General features: G+C 39.7%; 1 protein-coding gene across 7 annotated transcripts in view; it reads left to right on the top strand.

Moving 5' to 3' along the window:
• Positions 1-1600: 1600 nt before the first annotated feature.
• Positions 1601-26395, top strand: part of EXTL3 (exostosin like glycosyltransferase 3) — a 53904-nt gene continuing 29109 nt past the window's right edge. The window contains exons 1-5 of one of the 7 annotated variants that reach the window (XM_039875858.1): positions 1601-1739; positions 10540-10617; positions 21581-21673; positions 22836-22909; positions 23284-25912. In XM_039875858.1, the coding sequence (XP_039731792.1) occupies positions 23765-25912 (2148 nt within the window). In that variant the 5' untranslated portion in view covers positions 1601-1739; positions 10540-10617; positions 21581-21673; positions 22836-22909; positions 23284-23764. Of the gene's footprint in view, positions 1740-10516; positions 10618-21580; positions 21674-22835; positions 22910-23283; positions 25913-26395 lie in introns of all 7 variants that reach the window. The other 6 variants (XM_039875860.1, XM_039875857.1, XM_039875862.1 and 3 more) reach the window with 6 other exon arrangements.

Here is a 26395-nt window from a genome sequence, read left to right as displayed (position 1 = left end):
GATATGGTCAACAGTTTTTCCCATTTTCATTTCTTGGGATGCTTTTTGATTTCTAAAACTACTTCCCTCTCTCTGACTTTCCTTAACAAAACTGATAAAAGTTAGAAAGGGATTTTGTACATATATGATGGTGGTAGGACTTTGAATGTTAGTTCATAGAAATAAGGAGGAAAGGAGAGAAAAGAGTGATGTGTGAGGGGTAAGGAAAATGGGATAGGGGAAAGTGAGACATCAGGTAAGAGAAGAAAAAGGACCAGAAGGAGGAGGGGCTGATGGGTATGGACAGAAAGAGTGTGCTCTGGAAAACAGGTTGCTAGGTTTTTTTAAAGTTTTATTTTGCAAACGGAATCTCTAGTCCAAACTATCTGTCCCCTGTGGGAAATTAAGTAATCTTCAGTGTTTTGTCGGCCTCCTAGTTAAAATCACAAGTCTGGGCTCTACCAAAAAGTGTGTGTAGATGGGATTCTGGCAGCTGTGGAGCAAGTTGCACTTCCTCTACAGCACCAGACCACCCAAGCACGTGGATAGGAGCCAGCCCCTGGCCTTGGCCCTCCCCAATGTCTCCAGGTCCTTGTGTGGTTTGGGTTTCCCGGTTAAGAAACCCTGGAGTAGAAGCTCTGCCCTTTGGAGACTTAAGACATGTTAAAAAAAAAAACAAAAAGAAAAACAAAAACCGTTGAGGCAAATTTGATCTTAGATATTGCCATTACAGGGAGTATAGCTCAGTAGTAGAGCATTTGACTGCAGATATTGCCGTTACAGATTTTAAATAATGGTTTTAACTCATTCCTGAGTTAACAGTAATGATTAGGTGTGTCTTTTAGGTTTGGTGGAGTTCCTTTGCCTACCCCCATCCTTTCAAATATCCAAGAAGTCTTGTCCTGGCTTTGCAAGTGTGGAAGTAGACAGACACATGTCTCTTAGGACTGTAGGATAAGTGCACTTTTAGTTCACAGGGTTTGGCTCTAAGTATCTCAAACGATATCTCTTTTTCCTTCCAGTTTTGGTTAATCACTGCCACACGACTGGACTAAGCTCTTGTTTTTGCAAAGCCCCGGGATTTTTTTTCAGAAGCATTCATGCCGTGCTGCCTTTTCTCTGGGTTAAATATTCAAAGTGTTTCAAAACTCCAGACCATTGCTGGAGACTGGTCGGCTCATTTAGGAAAGCCTTTTCTATGGGGATGGCCGCATATTTTTAGACTTGAATTTCACGGGCCCGCTCCCCACGACAGAGGCTCTGGAGTCAGAACCCGTTCCAGAACACTTGGGAGCATTCTCTCCACATTCCCTCGACAGGGTTCTCTGCAAGGGCGAGGGCACTGGTAGGATGCGGGTCTGAGGGCCCAGAGGGGCTGGCGCGGTCTTTCTCCCACCGGCCCGCTCGCCCGCGGCGCCCCCACCGGCCACTGCCGCGTTTCCCACAATCCCCGGCGGCGCCGCCGCTCCCGTGCCCCGGCGAGCGAGCCTGGCGGCTCCAGCGAGGCCTGGGTGGCCCTTCGGCCGCTGTCGGGGAAAGTCTCGAATGCCCCCAGTCGCTCGCAAGCGCCGGGGTTCGGCCATTTCCGGCCCGGCGCACTTCGGCAAGTTCCGCAGTGGCTTGTCGGAAATGGCTGCCCGCCGGCAGGGGGAGCGGAGGATCGTGCGCGGCCTGGAAGGCAGTCTGCGGGCGGCGAGAGCGGCTTTGGGGAACCTGAGTTTTGCACAGGCAGCGGCGGCTCGTCCCTGAACTGGAAGCCGGTAGGACGCCTGGCGGCGGCAGCGGGAGCCCCAAGCAGTCGGGGGTGGCTTGCGGTACGGGTCTCAGGGCTGGCCCCGAGCGCAGGGCACTAGGCGGGCGGGACCGGCTCCGGCCGTGCTGGGGCCGCCGGAGCTCGCAGGGAAGCGGCTGCCCAGCGCGGCGGGGGCGTGCAGCCTCAGAGTAGGCCTAACTAGACATCTCGGGGGACTGGGGTGGGGACCTCTAGGGCCTTAGCCACCAACGAGGAGGATTAATGGGTCAACATGGGGCTTTAAACACGACCTTCCTACACGCACAAGGTCCCTACAGCCTCGGTTTGGCTTGCCTCGCACCCACTTTCTTCTCTTTTTCTGAAAGATCAGCTTCAGCTGTGCAGCCTGTTCTGCGACTTTAAGCCCTCCACTCTTTCTTTGCTCCTTGTATTTGTCTACCTGCTTGTGTAGCGCATCTGCTGTTGACCAAGGGGCTTCCCCACCCGCCCCCCTCCAGTTTTCCCCGTGCATACACTCCCACATCTGCTTTCTGCTGCATTCGGACACAGTCGCCTGCAGCTGCTCTTCCCCTGGCTCTTTTCACCAAGCTCACCTCCTTTCATGATGAGCCCACAGTCAGAATAGCCACTTCGTGACCAAGGGTCCAGGTGCTGCTGTTCTGGTGCCCAGGCCTAGGCTCTGTAGCGATGGGCCTAGCGCTGCTTGAGCAGGAGACGGGCTGCAGAGTGCAGGTCTATACTGCTGAAATTTTAGCGGACCCGACCCGACCCGACCCGCGCTGCGGGGCATAGATAGTATGAATCCAGAGGGGTGCCGGACTGCAGCTTGGGTGTTAATCTCTCCACATTGAGCCTGTGGTTCTGTTTCTTTCTTTCTTTTTCTTTTCTTTCTTTCTTTTCTTTTCTTTTTCTTTTCTTTCTTTTTTTTTTTATCTGTGGCTCTTAAAGGACTTGAATTTGGTGGGTTTCTGCTCCTAACCTGGACTTTCTTCTCCTTTTCAAAAATTCAAGTTCTCTTGATTGGATTCTTGAGGAGGAGGAGGAAGAAACATAGAACAGCACATGTTCATCTTTTTTTTTTCCCATATATGATTTACTTAAGAGGCATCTTTAGCATTTTTTCTCACTTTGTCCTATTCTTCCTCCAGTTTAGGTAGCTTCACTTTCGAAGCCTGGGCTCTCCATGTGTTCCTTTGTTTTTAAAAAGTCTTTGTGTGTTACAGTCATGCAGACTGCGTTTTTCCCTGTTTTGCTTAACTATTGGTCTTGCACTGTGGGACAGTTATTAAAACTGTATCAGAGTGCCTGGGATTGTAACCTGGGATAGTGGGGTCTTGATAGTCTGGAGTGAAGCTAAGCCTTCTCAACAACTTATTTAGCAAGGGACTTTAAAAAATTTCATGATAAAAGGCATCTTCTTTAACTCTTATTTGGTATGTTAAAAATACCTTATCCTGTGGGGAGCCTGAGGAATCTAAATACTCATAACTATGTGGGAAACTAGCTTAAATGCTTCCTGGAAGCGAATTAGAACCATAGATCTTCAGAATACTTGAAACATTAATTAATATGTGAAGATATGGTTGATGTTCTCAGGGGCCATACCTACTAATCAAAAGATTGACAGGAATGTATGTTCATTCCCCCATGCCTCACTTTTCTGGAAGGCTGGGGAACTGGTATTAAATATTTGGTATATAGTTGGAATCTCTTAATGATCAAGGCCTCAGAGTTTTAAGCTATGAAGGAAAAGACTACATGAACAGCCTGGAGAGAAATGAGTCAGGGGTTAGGTTAACCCTGAGAAATGGAGCTCTAAGAGAGTGAGGAAGGTTCAAAGTATGAAGCCATCAGAAGAATGTATGGGGATTAGATAAGGACATGCCTTTTCTCTCGGGACACTAGGCTGACTTTTGAGTGAAAAGTCATTGAAGGGGGTGATAGAGGAGTGAGGTGGTGGCAGTGGCCTGTGTGTGTGGGGTCCCTATCTGAGGTGAGACTGGTAAGTAGTCCTATGGTGGAGGGTTGGAAATATTGCCTGAAGTAGAAGTGGAATCATATAGGAGAAAAATGAAGATCCCTCCAAATCTGCCATTGGCAGAGATTTGAGTGTTTCTGTGTAATAGTTATTTCAGAGGGAGGCAAGGAATATGAATCTTTCATAAAGTCCTAAAACTACTAATTTCTGCTGAATAATAAGTTTAGTTCAGAAAACTTCTGTTAACATTTATTTCTATTTTATTTTTGTTTTCTTAATTTTTTGCTATCTTTTAAAAACCTATAATGATAGAGTAAGGAAAGAAAGGATTATTCACATATTTGTAAGTTCCATGAAAATAGTGGAGTCAGGCAGAGTGAGTTTGAGAACTCAAGAGGAACAGAGGTAGGCTCACCTATAAGTGTGACCTTTCCTGTCTAAACCAGTTCCATACTCCTCGTATACTTGGAATTTTTCAGATCTCTTTGGTGATGTTACTAGGTGGAAAAGAAGAAGGATTAAAATATTTGTAATCTTGAGTATTTAAGATAAATATGGAAACTCCATTTTGTGACATATTTACCTCTTCTACACTTAGGGCATAATGTTTAGTGTAGGATTTTGCTCACACGTACCAAAACGACCTATTAAAATCCCAGAGATGGAGCCATAGGAAAATGAACTATGTCTCAGCATTCAGCCACCTCTTTGGTTTATAACTTGAGAGTGTTTTTTTTTTAATTAATTAATTTTTATGGTGACATTGGTTAATGAAATTCGATGTTTCAGCTGTACATTTTAACAGTAAGGCATATATATATATTTACACTGTGTTCACCTCCCATAGTTAGATTTCTTTCTATCACCATATATTTGACCCCTTTTACCCCATCTACCTGCCCCCTGAGAATATTTTTACAGAAAAGGAGGTAAACGTTTTCTGTAAAGGGCCAAATGGTAACTATTTTAAGCTTAGCAACTATTCAGCTCTGCTGTTGTAGAGTGAAAGCGGCATAATCCATCCATACATACAATCCATAAATGAATGAGCAAGGCTGTGTTCCAGTGTAATTTTATTTACAAAACAGTCAGCTGGCTATAGTTTGCCTATGCCTGTATCACCTTCTCACACACATATCACTACTTTTATTTATTCCTCCATTTGACTGTGCCCAATACCTTTTACACTGGTCAATGACATTAATGATTAATATCCTGGATGTTTGCTTTGGTGACTGTTTTCTTTGTTTTCTTATCTTCTTATATTGTCATTTTAATCCATTTCTCCAACTTTCTTTTAAACATTTTTTTTTCCCAGCAAAATTTAATACTTTGAGGGAGGTATAAAAAAATGAATTAGGTTGGGAATATGCCTTTAGCCTGTATAATAAGAGAGATAAAGACATACATGAATACATTATGATGGTAGGTTACAATGTTTTAAATTACATTTAAATTATAGTTCTTTTCTATCATCATATAGTTCTTACATATATTTTGTTTTGTGACATTGATCTTTACACTAACTCTGAGAGATAGGCTAAATGTGACAATATTCCTTTTTTTGAGAGGGAAAGAGAGTAGGAAAGAAAACTGAGACTTGTGGGGCTTGGCTATTTGACCAAGGCTAAATGTAGTAAGAATTCTTGAGCTGGCCATTAATATTTACTGTCTTGTTCCTCCATTTGAATACTTACAATGACACAGATCTCCCTGGACAGCCCATTCTGATTTCTAGGCTAGTTTTTAGGAGGCTTTTCCTTATTGAGCTGCAGTTTGCCTCTTTCTGATTGTCTCCTTGTAGGGCCATAGAGAACAAGTCTACTCCTATTCTCTCTGACAGTTCTTCAGATATTGGAAGTCAGTCATCATGTTTCTCCCAAACGCAAATTACAAACTATTGTGCATAGATCAGATAAGGCTTGTGTATATATTATTTGGCTGCTCAACTTACACAAAAACTGAAATTGGAAGCCAACTTTTAGAAATGGGGACATGTCACATAAAAATCTGTATTTCTGGCTTTTCTTGAGAAAAAATTAGAGAATTTGGTGATACAGAGCTCACATTTCTGATGGCAGCAATCTCCCCAAGTACATACAAGTACTCTCCGTTTTGCTCAAGTCTCTGCCTGCTGGCTTTAGTCCTCTTACTCATTTACTTCACTTTGAGGGCCTTTATAGTCATTGAGATTGCCATTTTTTTTTTCTAGGCCTTCTGTTCCACAGGCTAAATATTCCCATTTCCTTCAGCTGTTTCTAATTTGGCAGTTTCAAATCCCTTCACCAATTCTTAGTCCTCTGCCCTCCTTTTACTTTGTTAATGCTCCTCTTAAAGTATGGCACTCAGCATAGCATATACTATCCAATATACAGTGTCACATAAAAGAGTGAGGTGAAACAAAAGGAATCTTGGGAATAGTCTTGTTTCCTTGAGTTGATATGTTGGTAATATATTTCCCTCCAGTAAAACAAATCTACATGTGCTTTCTGTATGCAAGGCAGTTATAAGTCAGTGGGGTCCTAGAATCTAAAAGGATCTTTTAGGTTGTCTAGTCCAACTCTTTAATTTATGAGTTAAAAAAGGATAAGGAGCATGTGAGTCAAGAAGGACAAGGAATTATGAAGTTAGGAGATCTGATGAATCATAAAGATGTTATAATGATAAAGGAATGGCAAAACTGGAGTCTCAAGTTTATTCACCTGTGAAGGTTGAAGTAGGATGCTTGAGTCATAAAACTGATTTGTGTATGGCTTAGCAAACTTTTACTTCATTTTCTGTCTCCTTTAGGGTGACTTGGACACTAATGATGTCAATTGCATGCCTCCATAGCATAAAATAAAAATCATGTTTTCTCGAGAAATGGGAACCTTAGAGAAATTAGTTTACATTCTAGGCACTTGCACATCCAGTTGACTGTTCTGGGCAGATACTTTAGTACAATCCATTTGAAGACCTTATTTTAACTTGAATATATATTTTTCCACTTAACAATATTGTGAACATTTCCTCATTTTATTTAAAATGATTGAAAAGCTATTGACAGCATGATGACCATATTAATGACATGGATTTGTGATACTTTATATTTAACCTTGCTTCTAATTTTGGATATTTATAATTTTTTTGGCTATTATAAAGAATGCTGTGGTGATTACGTCTTTCTGATACAAATCTTTGTTCACAGAAAATACATTTCTAGAAAGTGAAATTGCCGAGTTGAAGATATGAACATTTTAGAGACTCTTGTTACAAGTGGCAAATTACTTTTCTATCTTCCTTCTAATACAGTCAGTGTAAGATACCTGCCACACTGCAGCTGTCAGCACAGTACAGAGATGTTCTGTGTATTAAGTGGTATACTTTGTAATGTTTTACTGTGAATATTCTTGAAGCCAAATTTTGTTTCTCATTTGTGATTCTTAAGAATAGTTTCTGGGAATGGGATTATAGGGTCAAAAAGTAGGCACTGTTTCAGGGCTTTTATTACTTACTGTATCAAATTGTGCTCCAGAAAGGTGTGCCAGTTTTCACTCCTAGCAGCAGAGTGTGGGAATGTTACCCTTGATCCTGGTTAGCACCAGATATTATAATTTTACAATTCTTTGCTGATATATAGATGGAAGATGTCACTGTATCTTGTTTTGTATGTACATTGATTGCTAGGATTAAACATTTTAAAATGTTTATCTTTTGGATTTCTTTTTAATTTCCTATTTATTTTCTTTAACCACTGTTGTGTTTTCTTTACTTCTATTAAAGTAATGTCATGTTGCCCATGCTTCTCCCAGTCTTTTTATTGAATTGAAACTCTTTTTCCTTATAAATATATAGAAGCCTTTGATCTTTATGTAGTCAAATCTATTGAACTTTTATGGATTCTGCTTTTGCTTGGATTCCTATAAAAGTAGGAAGTTCTTATCTTGAGATGAAATTACTTGTATGTTTTCCTTTTGTTATAGTTACCTCTTGAATCCATCTGGGACTTAGTTTTGGATTTGGGTTTTCATGAATGAATCCTACTCTCCCCTCCCCTCCATGAGCTAATTGTTGCCTTATTTATTAAAAAATTTAGTGTGCTGTACTTTATTTTTTTTCCCTTTTTTTTTTTCCTCCACGTACTTTAACACTTATGGTAAAGTAATAAGAGTGGTAAAAGGAATTTCCACATACTCTTCACTTACATTTCCCAGGTTTAACATTTTGTCATATTTGCTTTCTCTTTCTCCTTCCATTCTTCTCCTTCTTGTCAACTCTTGGTTGTTGGTGCTAGTTCAATGCCAACAGGAATCCCCAATTTGGGGTGTGGTTAAGAAGGAAACTTTATTCAGTGCAAACAGCTCAGTTATGAAGTAGCACAGCTTTCAGAACACCATGACCGTGAAACAGCTTAATATGGTTACAGCTTACTTATGAAGCAGTACAGCTGCAAGGTGACTGGGGCCAGGAGACTCTGTGGTCAGGAGGCCCTGAGGCCAGACCCTACTCTGGCTAGACAACTCTGCCTTGCTATGCTACACCCGGTTCTTCTCCGCTCTGATCCTGAGATCATCTTTGGTGTTTCAGCTCCAGCCAGGGAAACAGTCTTGGATGGAAAGGGAAAGTATACTCTGAGTTGGAGGGGAACTGACTTAAAAAAACATAAGGCCCTGCTCTTGGTCCCTGATGGTCTATCTTCATGCAAATGCGGACTCCAAATCCTCAATTTGATTGGTCCAAAAGACACTTTTCTGATTGGTCAGTGAAGATGCTGATGGGAGATATGGTAGTTCCAATTGGATGGGGAAAGCCTCAGTCCTATTGGTTGAAATACAATTCCAGGAACTCCTTTATAAGGGCTGGCTCAGATAGCAGGCAGTTCAGTGCAGGTGTCTTCTTGAAGTGGGCTTTGTGTGAGAGGTCCTTATTTAGGAATGGCTGCTAGGCTCTGGTTTTAAATTTGAGCCCAGTTAACCATCAATATCTTTTTCAGAGGCCACAATATATAATATTTATACCCTGTTTTTCATCAACCTTTTATCAGTGAATCTTAGCATCCATTGCTGAATCTTTCCTGAAACAATTATTAATATGCTGGCCACTAAATGACAGTTTTAAAAAATCTCCATCATGCTGCCTTTCCTGTACGTTTACTAGGTGGACTTATCCAAATGAATAATTTTTCCTTCTCTCTCTTTATGTAATCAATCATTTAAGTATGAATACATGGTTTCTCATTTATTGGGAGATAATTTAGGTAATCAAAGTGTCCCAGATTTATCCAGTGGGATCCAGTATTTTTTTAAATACTCTAATTTTCTTTGAGTACATCTTTACTTTCTGGCAAAAGAAGATTTTCCAGGCTCATGTTTACTTTACTTTTCCAGTACTAAAATTAGCTCCTTTTTCAAGGAGCCTCTTAGATCCTGTATTCACACTGTTACCTTCAATTCCAGTGGAACACCACAGGTATTATTTTAGTCTTCTCCCATTTCTATATTTGTAAGACATTACTTTAGCAATGAGAAAGCTAGTTCGATCTTCTATCCAGACCGCTAAAAGTTTCTCCATATCAGCAGTAAGGTTGTTATGCTTTTTTATTATTCATATGTTCACTCAAGTATAATGTACTGTATTTTAAAGTGACTGCAAGATATTTTTCTTAATTACAAAAGCAATATGTACTTATTGTAAAATGAATGAAGACAAAATGAGTCTTAAGTAAAAAAATAGTAAATACATGAGTAGCATGGTACAGGTCAGACAAACCTGGGTTTGTATATGGGCACCTCAGCTCGCTTGCTACATGTCTGGCCTTGAATGAGTTTTACCTAGCCTCAGTGATTCACACTTTATCTGTAGGTGAAATAACAATACCTACCCACAGATGGTTGATGTGAGGACTAAACGAGATAATGTATGTAAAGTACATTGTAAATATAAATAGATAGAACAAGTGCAAAGTCCCCTCTACTCCCTCCCCCCAGTTTTCCAAAGGAGTATGATGTAGTCTTGTAGACTTCCTATATGAATATGGTGTATTGCTGTTTGTCTTCCTTAGTTGTCTGTAATTACATTGATTCAGATGTCATCAGTCTGAATAGGGATCGACATCGGTTCTTTGTTAGACCAATGGTTTTATGTTAGAGTTGTGTGCTCTGTGTTAAAATCACCTGGGAGCTTTGTCAAACTATAGGCGCTTGGGCCCCACACTTGGAAATTATTCCGTTAATGTTAGGAGAGTCTGGGTTTATTGTTTGAAAAAATTCTTAGGTGAGTTGTGAATCTGAATTGTAACCCTCATTAAAAACTGACAGGTGGGACAATTCAATTTCGATTTGTGAGATGCTATCAAACTGGTGGGAAGGGAAACACATATAGGAAGTGGCATAATTTTCAAATTGAGGACCTCCTGGGAGGTGAGACTTCCAAGTTCAGGTTTATTACTGACTAAACAGGTGACTTGGGTTAATTAATAGTCTTAGCTTACTTGTTAATACCTATATACAACTGAGCAGTGGAAGGAATGCTTATAATTTATTGATGAGTTCCTTTTTTGTATTTTGAGATTTGTCAGCTAGTGGCATTTGTGGAATATCTTTGGACTTAGAAATCTGTTTTTGAGCCTAAGGAATATTTTTTTCCCCCTTCTAAAAGCCTTGTAATAAAGGTGGCTTAACTCTGTCGTTCTCTGATTGTATCATAATCTCAACTCAAGAGGTCAGCACACAACCAATTTTCCTCTCTTGATTTTGGTTTTTAATTGCTGACAATTTTTTTGTAGGTATACCTTGTTTTATTGTGCTTTGCTTTATTGCATTTCACAGATGTGTTTTTTTACAATTTGAAGGCAAGACCCTCAACCAGCAAAAAAATTACAACTCGCTTTATTGCGGTAGTCTGGAACTGAATCCGCAGTGTCTCTGAGGTATGTCTGTATTTCCTTTATTTTACAACTAGGTTAAGTTTATCCAGTAAATAAACTACTGTGGCGGTTGTATTGTGAAAAACACATTGCTTTCATCTCCTTGTGAATTGCCTAAATGCAGTTTTTACATCATTCTTTATCCACAGTTAGCTTCCCCAGAAAGTGCCTTTACTTATTTTGAATTATACAATAGAGAAATCAGAGTCTTAACAATGGCAAAAACATTGGGAAAATTTTTTTAGTGCTTTCTGATTTTCGAACTAGGTACTATCTTGCCATAACAGGCTGTTGTCGGCATATGCTTAGTAGATTAGGAAATGATGTTCTTTTGGGATGTTTACATTTAAAAACCAAATCAAACCTCTGAAATACTGTTTTCAGCAAGCATATGGAAATGATTTCCTCTATGGTAGTGGTCCCCAGCCTTTTGGGCACCAGGCACTGGTGCTCCCATGAGAATCTAATACCTGATAATCTGAAGTACAGCTGAGGCGGTGATGCTAGCGCTGGGGAGTGGCTGCAAATAAGATGAAGCTTCCCTGGCTCACCCGCCACTCACCTCCTGTGCGGCCTGGTTCCTAATAGGCCATGGACTGGTGCCCGGGGGTTGAGGACATCTTCTCTACAGAGCTATCTTTACTGAACTCGAAGGGCTTGTGGTAATGGCAGTAACAGCAACAATGTACATACAGTTCTGTAGGACCTGCACCGGGGTTGTAATAGGATTGTGCCTGTTCAGTGGGCCAATATTGACTTAAATGAAGAAGAGAAAATAGTACTTAATGCACAGATACACAGGTCATGGGTACACCTATTTATGCATTGGTTGATTTTGCTCTGAGTATTTTGTTCTCTTGTTTTGTTTAGCAGATGTTAATGTAAGAAATTTCCAAACCTGTAGAGAATTTTGGAGTTTATTTGAGCCAAACTAACAATTCTTAGGAAACAAAATCTCAGTGGATTGAGGAAATGCTCCAGAGAATGACAGTTTTGTGGCTTATTTTATACATTAGAATCAAAGGAGACCTGTAAGGAGGGTTCCATTGGTGGTAGATTAAGAGGGAAAAAGCAAAGTAGGGAAATCTCTGGGACTGGATAAAAAACAAAATGGAGAGACATATACTTCTTTTACATTGGTGAGTACAGGATTAACATTTACTGCTCCTAGCGATGGTATGTGGGGAACGAGATAATGAAGAGCTCAGTGTCTCGTGCTCTTGTGCAGTGGGTGTGCCCTGAGGGGTCTGGGAAAGAAGATTACTCAGACATTTCTAAGGTATACTATCTTAGATGCAGAAAGACATTAGATAGGCTCACTTAGGGTAAAGATCGACCTTTGTCAAGGTAGCTGCAGGGCAGGATTTGACTACCCACCATGACCTGCTTTTAGTTAGGAATTTTTATGTTAAGACCGTCCTGTGTGGTTATTTTTTGTCTTTGGGATTGTGGGGCCCACCATACTGGCTTGCCCTGATCTTGTCAGCTTTAGTATGTGGCCCCTTTTTCATCCACACGTAAATACTTTAATTATGAAAATAGAGGTGCCTTTAGGTTCTGGAGTACTATTACCATGTGTTTTAATTATAATTAATCATTGTTCATAGTTATAATGGAGCAGTAGTAATATGGATAATCGAAATGTAATTTATGCACGATGTGTGCACACTGTGTTTCTTGAGTTAATATCACAGGCAATTTACCATAATGATTAAGACACTGAAAGTGTGGGCCTTAGAGCTCGAGTTGCTTTGATTTGAATCCAAGTTTTATTCAGTATGAATGACCTTGGGCAAATTACCTAAGCTCTGTGCTTTCATTTCTCATGTACAAAATGGGAGTGGTACCTACGTCATAGGATTGTTGTGAAGATTAACTATGTTAAGGTGTATAATATGCTTAACCTGGCACACAGTAAAAATTCAGTGTTAGCTGTTATAATTATGTAAAATGTTAAAGTCAGTTGGTTTCATTTGGGAACATCTGGAAAGTGTCCAGCTTCTCTCTCTCTTGCCCCATTCTCCCTTCATACCTTTCCAATGTATGATGGAAACCAGCATTTCCCTTACTTCTTCTGCTTTCTTTCTCTCTTCTATGGAGTGTTTTACTTCAGTTTAGTTTTGTTTTTGTATGAAGAAAAGTATACAAATTTATTGAAAGGCATTAGAGAAGGCCTAAATAAACAGAGATAACTCAAATCCATGATAGGAAGTTTCAATATCAGAGCATTTTAGTTTTAAGAGAAGAAAAGACAGCCTGATGGTTGTTATATCAGAAAACTCTTGAAAGCAAGGTCTTGATCACAGGTAATGTTTTTGTGATAAAGAATTTGCCATTGTGATAAGGAGTGTTGGAAGGCTCTATTAAGAGGAGGAGATAAGAGAGGACACTGGTATGTCGAGGTGTAGTGGTGAGATGATGGAGAGTATGAGCATATGCAGAATTCTGAATGAGAACTCTACCCCAACTAACTTCTCACCTCACCACTTGGACTTTTGAATTATTTACCATTTTAGCTTTCCAGGAGCACAGCTTGCTTCAAGCCCGTAAGTGAGTGGTTAGTACATCAAGAATTCTACTTTCCATTTATGGGTAATCATTTTTTATTAGGGAAAGAATAAAGAGTAGGGCATCAGCCATGATCTTAATGAAAAATCTCTGTCTACAAGTATTTTGAATTTTTTCTCTTTGCTGGGAGAAGACACTACTGTAACCTCCTTATTCTCAGAGGAGATGTGCCTTTGCTAACATTGGAACATTAAGGTATGGTTGTCTGTGTTGCTCGCTATTGGAAAAGATACATCAGGAGGGAGGTCAAGGTTAGAGAGGTAAATTAGAGAGTCATCTAATTAGCGAGGCTAATTGAAACTAATTGGCAAGCTCTAGTAAGTGAAGACAGAGAGACTCAGACAATGGACAAACCCACAAGGAACAACTGTATTTAAGGAGTGGTGAAAGGAACTAGAGAAATTACTGTTGGGATGGAGACCCAGGAGAATGGATGAGTAAAAAATATAAAATGCAAATTAACTTAATATGCAGTATGGGAGGGGAGGTGAGAATGACAAAACACTTTGATATGAGAAATGAAGTTGTACATAAGTGGAGAGAATTTTCATACTTCCCTATTTAAGTGAACATTATTTAAATGCAGTGTAATTTAATTCTTTTTATATGTTACTGAATTCTGTTCACTAGTATATTGTTAAGTATTTTTGTGTTTATATTCATGAGAGACACTTGTCTATAGCTTTTTATTTTTTTCTTTCTTGTGCTGTCTTAATCGGGTTTTGGTCTCAAGGTAATGCTAGGTTTATAAAATGAACTTGGAAGTGTTTCCTCCTTTGGAAGGGACTGCGTAGAATAGGTGTTTATTCTTTAAGCATTTAGTAGAATTCTCCAGTGAAAGCATCTGGGCTGGAGATTTCTTTTCAGGGAGTTTTAAATTGACTTTACGAAGTCTATTTAATAGTGATAGGCCTAATTATCTATTTCATATTGGGTGAATTGTGGTAGTTTGTGTTTTTTAAAGAATTGGTCTATTTCATCTAAGTTGTTGAATTTATTTGTGGAATTAGTCGTAGTCTTCCCTTATTATCTTTTCGATGCCTGTATTGGGGAGGAACAAACTTTCCTCTACCCTCAAGGTTTTTTTTTTTTTTTTGCCAGTTTAGTAATCAAGTAGACATGAGATATATTAGCAAGAAAAAAATAACCAAATTTAGTACACACATATGTATCGGAACCCTGCATACATGAGAGTCAGAGACCCCACATGCCAGAGAGATTCAGATATAGAAAGGGAACAAGGTTATATAAGACATACTGAGCTAGGAAGATGAGGTAAAGTGCCCGAGGGGCTTCAAAGGGTCATTGTAGGTCACTGCAAGAACTGATGCTTAGTAAATAGAAGTTTGTCCTGCCCTGTAGATAGGTCAAAAGAGATTATCTCTGATAATCTCTTATTTTGGGCAAGGCTGTTAATTCAGGTTCTTCTAGGTAGTTAAAGGAGGGGCAGAAGTTTCTCTTGAGCCTGAACCGAAAATTGCCTTTAGCTCAGAAACAATCTGCATACCACAAAAGCACATCTTGAGATGACTTCTTCTGACCTCCCATATCTGCAGGGCCTGTAGTGATATTCCTTGTTTCTTTCCTCATGTTGGTAATTTGTTATCTTTTAACTTTTTTTTGGTCAGCCTTTGCAGGTTTTTCAAAATTCTTCTCAAACCTCTTTGTTGTACTGATTTTTCTCTTTTCTTTTTCTTTTTTTATTTCATTGATTTCCACTTTTTACAGTCTCTTTCCTTCTGCTTATTTTGTTCTTTTTCTAAGTTCTTGAAGGAGCTACATACTCAATAACCCTAGAGTAGGGTTATTCTTTTGAGACGTTGTCTTTTCTAATGTAAGCATTTCATATATAGATTTTCTCTCAGTACTACTTTAGCTATGCCCTACAAATTTTTTCATCTATAATATTTAATCCTCACAGTAATCCTGAGGTAGGTCGGGGTTTTCCACATCACGAGGAGGAAATTACATAACATTCCTGAACTCTCAGAGCTGTGCTGAGTCCTGAGCCAGATAGTCTAGCTGCAAGTCCAGTGTGGCCTTCAGACCTCCTTCTAGATGTGAAATTCTCTTTTTATTTTACAGCTCGTCTTCCTTGAACCAAGACTGTATTTAGGCTCTAAATCTTTAACTTGATTGAGAATGAAAATGTCAACTAAGACTCTCAACTGTCATGATTTATTGAGCAGTTACTTGGTACCCAGAACTTTGTGGTATTCCATAGAGGGGTTTCCAAATTGGTGAAAGAAAAATAGTATATAATCCAGCTGGAGAGAAATAAATTACTTAAACTAATGAAGAGTTATGTTGTGGATCCCCTGATATTGGGAGGTTAGAGAGTTGAAAAATCCAGTGTAGTTGGAGGAAACTTTATGATAGAGGTAAGACTTTAAATGGCCCCAGAGAATCAGCGCAGCAGAGGAGGAATGCCATTCCAAGCGTCTGTCAGTGAGTCTCTTGTGGAAATGAGGTGGGGAACGCTGGAGAAAGAGCACAACTCAAGCTAGCTCATTCTGTGCGTCGGGGTAGCGCTCGAAAGAGTCATGAACATATGTGGCATTGTTTAAGTAGAGTGGATGGGTAGAACAAACCTTGACTATAGAGGATCTTGAAAGTGAGGCGAACAGTGATATAAGCAGGGAACTAATGTGGTAAAAAAAAAAAAAAGCAGTTTTAAAAATAGAAAAATTGGCAAAACATGTGAACTGGCATGAAAAAAATACAGGTACTCAATGAACAAAAATTGTTCGACCTCCAGTAATAAGGGTGAATTAAAACGATAGAATGACATTTTATCTGTTAAACTGTCAAGTTAAAAAAGAAATGACATTCATTTGGATTTATTGGGTTAATTAATGCTTAACCTCAGTAATAGACTCAAAAAGCTTAGTGATTAATGTAAGAAAAGTTTATTTCTATATCACTTCACAGTTTAATGTGGGTCAGGTGGCTCTTCTTAGTGGCTCTCCTCCAATGGTGACTTTGGGATCTGAGTTGCTTCTGTCTTGCCACTTTAAGTTTTAGAGTTTTTTGTTTTCAGTCTCTCAAGTGGTGGGAAGAAGAAAGAATCCATACCTGTTCATAACTGCTTTGTAGTAAAAATAACATTCTACTCACATTCTCTTTGGCAAGAACTAGTGTTATGGCTCCAACCAAACTGTAAAGCAGAATGAGAATTGTAGGGGAGCAAATAGATACTTGGTGAGTAATAACCATTTCTGTCACACCATTGTTGATGAATTATTGGGAAATGGATGCTCTCTGTATTGCTAGTGGGAGGATAAATGATCATCTTTCTAGCAGCTAGTAATTTAAAAAATGGTAAGATATTCTTGCTCTGACCTAGCAATTTTGTGCTAAAAAATTCTTTCTGTGGAAATAACAGATATATGCAAAGATAGCTGCAAGAATAGTTGTTATAGCATTGATTATAATAATGAACAATTGGAAACAAATGTCTAACAGAAAGCAATTGATTAAACATACGGACTTTCTGTATTGTGGGATGATACTTAACTATTGATGATCATGTAGTAGAATGTCTAATGATGTGGCATGTTAGACTGTTCTTGTTAGGAGTGAAAAAAGTCAGATTACAAAAAAGAACATAAGATATCTCCTTTTTGTAAGCATGTTTATTTATGCATAGACAAAAGACTGGAAGAAGTCTCTGGTTTTGGCAAAATAGCAGAGTAGATAAATATAAAAACCCCCTTGTATAAAGTGCACATTGTACTTTCAAGGAAGAAAGTTAAATCCTCATTAAAATGAAAAAGTGGGTGGGGATGGGGGTGGGATGGGGTTGGGGATTGAAAAAGCATCTGAAGAGCAGTCTGATGCCACAGCCCCATAAAGGTGTTTGCCAGTCTTAGTAATTTGCATTTTAGTTTCCACAGAGATAAGAAAAAGCCTTGGGCTTGTGAGTGTTAGAACTCATACCAGAGAACGTTCAGAGGGCTGAACATTCACTAAAGGAGTAGGTGGATTAGGAAAAATCTGCCCGTGAGCATGCAGAGGCATCTTTCTTAGCTTGGATCCTGGATTGGTTGGTGAAAGGAATATCCACTGAGAACTCATGAGCATGAGTTTCCCTTCATATGGTTTTTATTCATATCACAAATTGTTAAAATTTACAATACTCATAGAGTCTGGGCGAATCTCCAGATTGAGAATTGACATAAAAAGTGCTGTAAGGCATGATATAATAGAGATATCTGGAAAACACAAACTGTTCTAGAGGGACAGGTCCTCAGTGTAGACCACACAGTTTTCCCAGAAATGAAGCACTACTAAAAATGAACTCAATACAGAATTATAAAGTATGCGAGGAAACAATCCACCATTCCTCTATGAGTAAATGTCAGCTGAAAAACTAAACACATGAAGAGAAAGAATAGAAAACATGAGAAAGAATAGATGTGGTCTTAAAATAAGGCCAATTAAAAAAAAGAGCTAATAGGACTTAACTGAAATTAAAAGCCAGTGGGGAGGATAAACACAGCTTAGACACAGAAGGGAGATTTATGAAGTAGATCAGGAGTTGGTAAACTATGGCTTGTGGGGTAAATCTGGGTTGTAGCCTGTTTTTGCACAGCCTGCATAGTAAGAATAGTTTTACAATTTTAAAGGGTTTTTAAAAAGAGAGACAAAAGAAAATATTCTACATATACTGTGTATATGACAGTATATGTGGCTTAAATAATTATTTTCTGGCTCTTTACTGAAAAAATTTCCTGACTCCTAAACTGGATAGATCTGAGAAAATTTCCAGAAGGTAGCACAGAGGACAAAGAAAAAATACGAAAGAGAAGTTTAAAGACATGGAGAATGGAAGAGAAAGAAGGTCAGGTAGATATCCAGTCATCTATAGTTGTTCAAGAAGAGAATGAGAGACAGGCAATATTCAAAGAGGTAATGCTGAGAGTTTTCTAGATTGGTGAAAAACATGAATCTTAAGAATCAGAAAGTTCAGTTAGTGCTGAGCATCCCTGCCTCCGTCCAAAATTCCACATGTAGACACATGCTAAACTCCAAAGATGAAAAGATCTTGGATACAACCAGATTGTCAGATTCTCCTCAAGGTACAATAATTAGTTGACATCTCACTTCTCAACAGCAATGATGAAACCTAGAGTATTCTTCAGTATTGGTGGAAGAGAATTATAAACCTAGGATTTTATGTCTAGCTGCATCATTATTCAAGATTTAGGGATAACACAGGGCAAACAAACAGAGACTCATGGACGTGGACAATAGACTAGTGGTTACCAGAGGCGGGGGGAGGGAGGAAGAAGATGGGGTAAAGGGGCTTAAATACGTGGTGACAGAAAGAAATCTAACTATGAGAGGTGAGCACATAGTGTAAATATATATATGCCTTACTGTTAAAGTGTACAGCTGAAACAATGGATTTCGTTAACCAATGTCACCAAATAAATAAATAAATAAGTAAAATGTAAAAAAAAAGATTTAGGGATAAAATAAAGTGTTTTCATATAAAAACAGTTTACCACCAACACTCTTACTGAAGGAACTACATCAGAGAAAAGGAAACAAGAAGGAAGGAAATAAATGCAAAAAAGAGTAGAATTCTGACAAGGAAATTGGTAATTATGTGGGTGAATCTAAACAGGCAGGAATTCTATTAATAATAATAAGGGCTAATATTGAGAACATAAAAAAACAGGGCGAAGCTAAAATATCAGCCAGTAGTGACAAAAGTCAAGAGATAGGTCATACTACTTATATTTAAAATATATTTTACACATATATATGTAATAGCCTACTTTATATCAGATGGTGCGTAGGGTATTTTTTATTTACTATCTCTGATTTTTTATAACAATCCTAAACATGATTGTTATCTTTTTACTGATGAAGAAATTGTGTCTCAGAATGCTTAATTGACCATCTAATAGGTTTCAAAGGTGGGATTTGATCCAGGGCTGGCTAGCTCTGCAGTCTATATTCTTTCCTTGTATTTCACATTGTTTCTAGTTTGTAAGACTGGAAGAATGTGGTATCGTGGACAGAACTGAAAGTTCCTGGAAAGAGGAAGCATTTGCAATCACAAAGTAACTGATATATCCTTGGAGAGGAATCCTTTAGGGAGCTGGAAACACTGGTCTGCTCCTGCAAAGCAGAAAGGCTGTGATGAGAGTAGTAGTAGGGGCTCAAAGCCGTTTAAGTGAATGGATTCATTACTAGATGATGTTGAAAGCTGTAGGGAGCACTTTCTGTATGAGGTAGGAGGAAGACTGGGGGCTAGCAGATCACAGCAGGAGAATAAGTTCGGGAAATAGGTGAAACGCCAGAAAGTATGGTATCTTGGGAAATCAAAGGAAAAGCTGAGAGTTTTTAGAATGTGGAAGTGATCAGTGATGTAATTCATTTATTTAACAGATATTTATAGAGTACTTACAGTGTGTCAGACACTGTGCTGGATACTTGTGATACAGTGATGATCCAAACAGACAAGGTTCCTGCCTTCAAAGAATAGGTTTTGATGGGGAAGGTAGGTAATAAATAAATGGAAAGATTCTATGAAGAAAATCAATAGATCAATGCCAGAAAGTATTTATTAGTACACAACAGACCCAGGGAAAAGCGCCGACACTGAAATTGACCTTGGTAAGCAGAGGTTGGGGAAAGATGAAAGGAAGAAGGCTGGCCACTCCACTCTGGTAATTAGTATAAGGGAAACTTACATACAAGGCATGTCTTGGGCAGCAGCAAGACAAAATGGATCCTTGAGCTCCTTGGCAGGCACCAAAGAATTATATAGGGTAAAAGTGGGGAATAATAATGGTTACTGGTGCATGAATGCTACCAGGTCTGGTAATTACATGCTTGACCAGATTAGGACAACAACCTGTTCCAGGCACCAGGACATAGCAGGAGGCAAGGGAGGGATGCTGATTCATAGGAGAATGACTATCAGTTACGATCAGACAGTCTCTAAGTGGGGGTTTGCAAAAAGCAACCTTTGTTCTGGGTCGGGTCCAGATTGTGGGACAGATAGCAGTCATATCATGGAATGGTCTCTCCACAGTGTCAAGGGACAAGAAAGGGTACTTTGGGAATATCAAAAAGGTTAAGGTCTGAAGGATGAGAAAGAGTCAACAAGAGAAACCTCTGGGGAAGAGCATTTGAGACTAAAGAACAGCAAGTATGTAGGTAGCTTGGTGGTGGTGAGGAATTGAATGGAGGTGAGTGTTGCTGAAGTTGAGTGAGCTGGTGGAACAGTGATGGCAAATGAAATTAGGTGTTCAGGAGCTAGTTATGAAGGGCCTGGCAGTACAATGAGAAGCCATTGAAAGATTTAAAGAGGGAGAGGCATGGTCTAATTCATGTTTTAAGAAGACAATTCTGGTTGCTGCGTGTTGAACGCATTGTCGGGGGAGGGAGGTAGGCTGACAAGTTAGGCATTCAGTGTTATTGCAGACAACTGAGAAATAATGAGACTTGTACATGGTATTGGAGTAAAAATCTCTGTGGAGATTGCACCTTATCAATGTTTCAGTGACGATTCTAGATCCTAGTACTGTCATTGTCATTTTCCAGAGAATGACAGAAGAAGACATTCTGGGGATTTTCTTTTGTGCTTGAAATAATTGAATTAGCTGTTTAGAAAAGAAAGTTCATGCTATTGCACATTAATGACACTTTTGCTTTATTCCAGTAAAAGAAATGGAACCTGATGGGGATAAATTGTTTTGAATCATTGTTGAATATTGGTTTCCATTAGAACATTTGCTGCTTTTTCCAGCTCTGTTTATATATAAGTTGGTAGCACTAGCAATATTAGATTAAATATAGTCAGTCTTCAAATGACTTTAAAAAAACATTTTGTTTAGACTGTGTAATATGTTTTTGATTTTTTAATAGGAAAAAATTTAAACGTGTAAAAGCAGAGAGCATAGTAGACAATGAACCCACAGGTATCCCCATCATTTAGTGTCAACAACCGTTAGCTCATGGCTAATCTTATTTCATCTACATCTCCAAACGCTCCTCACCACCCTCATCCTGTTTATTTTAAAGCCAATTCCAGATAAATTTTATCCTTTGTAGATATATCAGTATATACTTTTAAAAGATAAGGACTTTTTTAAATTTCAGTGTTTCGCTTTATTCTGTTTTAGGGCACATAAATAGATAACCATACATCTGGATAGTTTGCCTTCGAAAGTGCCCATTTGTGCCTGTTGTCCCAGTGTATTTAATAGTAGTACCCTTTTCACATTAAAGAGTGTCTCACTTTGGACACTAAATTCTTTGGTCACCTTATATACATAAGGGAAGCCTTTTAATAGTGGAGAGTAAATAAATTCTTTAAAATAGCACCTTCCGTATTGAGTATTTTTCTAATAGCGTGTCACTTTCTATTTTCTCTCAGGGCAGCAAGCCCCGGAGTTCACTATTTCAAGAAATTATATACTGAAATATAATGCAGCATGTGTCAGAAAAAGGAAGGATCCTGAAGCATATGGTAAGGAGGGAAAGACTCAACTGAATTGCCTTGATTATATCTTCCTTTTTTCCTCCATTTCATTCTTTCTTTGTTATGATTTGATCATAAATGCAGAGAATATTCTTTTGAAAACAATAAGAGATTTTAACCTTTGAATTAAAAGCATAATGCTTTAGAAATATTGACCTCACTTCTTTGGGATGTTTGGTTAGCTGTTAATTATCCAAGTTTAGATCATCCAGATTTAGGATGATCTAAACTTGGATAATTAACAGCTAACCAAACATGATCGATGTTTTTTGTTATTATTTCGTTGTCCTTATCTCTTGCTCTGTTTACGTGAGCATTTTAGTAACATCGTCATCAACTTTTAATTTTTATTTAAAGGGAGAGAAAACTGTCAAAACTTTAGTAGTTACACATCTTTAACAAAGGTGGAAGCTAGAGACTGATTATCTCTGAAGTACTACTTATTTTATACTGCCTGTAGAAGTACCCTTGCTGTTCATTTGTATCTTATCTCTTAGGCTAAAAGAAATGCCATGAGATCAAGGAGTATTTTACATTCTGGATTCTCCTACAGTTATACTTAGCATGTCTTAGACTTGCTAAGGTAAATACTTTGGAGGAAACGAATGAAAGAAATTGGCAGTATTCTTTGGCACAGAGTATTATGAATTCAATTCTAGGTATGTTCAGTTTGAGGTGAAAGCAAGTGAAAAACTTCTGTAGCCTGTGATAGTAAAGTCTGGTAAGAGAACAGGACTGGGACTGTTGTTTCAGGATGTACTAGCCTCAAGTACCCTTGCATCCCCTGTTCTTTATTGTCGTAACAACAGAATAGATTATTGCTATCACCATAGATTTATCTCCATTTTAGGAGATTAGGAAACTGAGGCATAAGGTCTGATAACAAGTCTGTCTCCAAAGGATAGGAAAAATGCCCCTTATTTCTAAATATAGGGTTCTTTCTAAAAGACCAAGTTACTATTTATATTTTAAGAAGGAATACATGATGTCTACTAACAAGATAAATGAGAAGCAAACTGGGAAGTACATTTTGACTCTGGATTATTGCATCTATTACAGCGTCAAGCTCAAAAGAGTTTTGTGCGACTCCTTTCAACCCTGAATATTACAAATTGAGCTGCTTACAGTGTCTCTCTCTCTTTTTTTTAAGTAGTTCGAAAGGAGACTTTCATGTTAGGAACGAACATAGCTACCAAGGCTGGATGGGAAGATGTTTCTCCTCAGGTAAAGATGATGCCTAAGTCTAGAATAACAAATTGTTGCAAACATCTTTGCCCTCTGTTGAATGTAGTTGAACATCATTTATAGGGCTCTAATGCTGCTCTATATCCAGTTAAATAAGAAGAAAGGAGTGTGTGTGTAAAAAAAACCGAGGCTGGTTTTGGACACTTACCTTATTCATTTCTTAGTAACCACAAGTAAAATATCCATACCAAACAAACTATGTTGGACTTAAAATGTTCAGTGAGACACATGCCAATGTTCCAACCATTGTTTCATCTTAAAAGATTTAAGCATTTTCTAGAAATGAACTGGGGGAGGGCAGGGTTGTTGAACATAATCTCTTCCAGACTGACATGGTTCTCTCTCTTTTGCAGGCTTGGTTATTGGCAATGACATCGATCACAGGCTGGCATTTATTTCTGTCCTAACCAGCTACTTTATAATTGTGAATAGTAACTATGCATATTTGTTGGTCAGCCAAACCAAGGAACAAGAGCTATGGCAGTTGAAAAAGTCTGTCTGATTCCAGGTTATTTTTCCTGGGTTTCATCATCAGGGACCTCCTTCTTTTCATCTCATCGACAATGTGGTACCTTTTACCATTTGATAAAGATTAAGGACAGGTCCTTTGGTCAACAAGCAGAACTTAATATCTGCTGGAATAGAGTCAGAGACCATTTCAGTTACAGCTGAGGAAAATGAAATTTCCGTTTTATTTGGTGCCTTGTACAGAGAACATACTAACTCTTATGAAAACGTGCGAGTGAAAAGAGATTGAGTTTTGACTAATAGAAACCCATGGTTATGGCGAGTGACCCAACGTGATCAGAGCGGGCAAGAGCCACAAAGGAACTCATGACGGGCTATACCATGTTGCGGAATGGGGGAGTGGGGAATGGAGGTCAAACCTGTATGTTACGGTGGTCCAACCGTATCCGACTCACATGGCTCAGTTTTACGCTCTTCATCATTCTGGTTTTCTTTCCCCTCATTGCTCACTATTATCTTACCACTCTGGATGAGGCTGATGAAGCTGGCAAGCGGATTTTTGGCCCACGGGCTGGTAATGAGTTGTGTGAAGTAAAGCATGTGCTAGATCTTTGCCGAATTCGTGAGTCTGTAAGTGAAGAGCTCCTGCAGCTGGAAGCCAAGAGGCAAGAGCTGAACAGCGAAATAGCCAAGCTGAATCTGAAGATCGAAGCATGTAAGAAGAGTATTGAGAATGCCAAGCAGGACCTGCTTCAGCTTAAGAATGTCATTAGCCAGACTGAGCACTCTTACAAAGAGCTAATGGCCCAAAATCAGCCCAAGCTTTCTCTGCCCATCCGATTGCTCCCAGAGAAGGACGATGCTGGCCTTCCTCCTCCAAAGGTCACACGGAGTTGCCGGCTGCACAATTGTTTTGATTATTCTCGTTGTCCTCTCACCTCTGGGTTTCCAGTCTATGTTTATGACAGTGACCAGTTGGCTTTTGGCAGCTACCTGGATCCCTTGGTCAAACAAGCTTTTCAGGCTACAGCACGAGCCAATGTTTATGTTACAGAAAATGCAGACATTGCCTGTCTCTATGTAATATTAGTGGGAGAAATGCAGGAGCCGGTAGTGCTGCGGCCTGCTGAACTTGAGAAGCAGTTGTATTCTTTACCACATTGGCGGACAGATGGACACAACCATGTCATCATCAATCTGTCACGGAAGTCAGATACACAGAATTTACTGTATAATGTCAGTACAGGCCGTGCCATGGTGGCCCAGTCAACTTTCTTTGCTGCCCAGTACAGGCCTGGCTTTGACTTGGTAGTATCACCACTAGTCCATGCCATGTCAGAGCCCAACTTCATGGAAATCCCACCACAGGTGCCAGTTAAGCGGAAATATCTCTTCACCTTCCAGGGCGAGAAGATTGAATCACTGAGATCCAGCCTTCAGGAGGCCCGCTCCTTTGAAGAGGAAATGGAGGGTGACCCCCCAGCTGACTATGATGATCGTATCATTGCCACCCTAAAGGCTGTGCAGGACAGCAAACTAGATCAGGTCCTCGTAGAATTTACCTGCAAAATCCAGCCTAAACCCAGTCTGCCTACGGAGTGGGCACTGTGCGGGGAGCGGGAGGACCGCTTAGAATTACTGAAGCTTTCCACCTTTGCCCTCATTATCACTCCCGGAGACCCGCACTTGGTTATTTCATCTGGGTGTGCGACACGGCTCTTCGAAGCCCTGGAAGTCGGTGCTGTCCCAGTTGTGCTGGGGGAGCAGGTACAGCTTCCTTACCAGGACATGCTGCAGTGGAATGAGGCAGCCCTGGTGGTGCCCAAGCCACGTGTTACGGAGGTTCACTTCCTGTTAAGAAGTCTCTCAGATAGCGATCTACTGACTATGAGGCGGCAAGGCCGCTTCCTCTGGGAGACTTACTTCTCCACCGCCGACAGTATTTTCAATACTGTACTGGCTATGATTAGGACTCGCATACAGATCCCAGCCGCTCCCATCCGGGAAGAGGCAGCAGCTGAGATCCCCCATCGTTCAGGCAAAGCGGCTGGAACGGACCCCAACATGGCGGACAATGGGGACCTGGACCTGGGGCCAGTAGAAACTGAGCCGCCTTATGCCTCACCCAGATACCTCCGCAACTTCACTCTGACTGTCACTGACTTTTACCGCAGCTGGAATTCTGCTCCAGGGCCTTTCCATCTTTTCCCCCACACACCCTTTGACCCTGTGTTGCCCTCCGAGGCCAAATTCTTGGGCTCAGGGACTGGATTTCGGCCAATTGGTGGTGGAGCTGGGGGTTCTGGCAAGGAGTTTCAGGCAGCGCTTGGAGGCAATGTTCCACGAGAGCAGTTCACCGTAGTGATGTTGACTTACGAGCGGGAGGAAGTGCTTATGAACTCTTTAGAGAGGTTGAATGGCCTCCCTTACCTGAACAAGGTAGTGGTGGTGTGGAATTCTCCCAAGCTGCCATCAGAGGACCTTCTGTGGCCTGACATTGGCGTCCCCATCATGGTAATACAAAAATGAGCAGTTTGTTTTACTGCATGAGATAATATTTCACTCTTAATCCCTTTGCTGTAAGCCTGTATAGATGTACACCCCTCTTTCTCCTCCCTCTCTCTCTGTATATATTCACATATACTTGTTTTAACCTGTATAGATATTTTCCCCCTGAAATTTCTGCTTGCTTCTTTTTTAGCACTTTTAGGCCTTGCCAGTTTCATCTTTGCTACTCATTTCCTAAATCTACTAAGACTCTCCAAAATGGAAATTGGTGCTAGTCCCATAAAGGTTTATGAAATCCCTTCAGTTACTCCATAACGAAGATGTTGATAATGCGAATGGTGATGAAAAGCTAACATTTAAGAAGCACTTTTGATCTAGGCACTGTAATATAGCATTTATAAGACTTATTATCGTGATTTCTTCATTTTATATCTATGGAAACTGAGGCTTAGGTTAATTATTTTGACTGAGGTCTTGATTAGTAATGGA

This window comes from Pteropus medius, unplaced genomic scaffold (assembly GCF_902729225.1).
Source record: "Pteropus medius unplaced genomic scaffold, Ma_sr-lr_union100, whole genome shotgun sequence".
Lineage (NCBI taxonomy): Eukaryota > Metazoa > Chordata > Mammalia > Chiroptera > Pteropodidae > Pteropus > Pteropus medius.
This window is presented reverse-complemented; position numbering and strand designations above follow the sequence as displayed.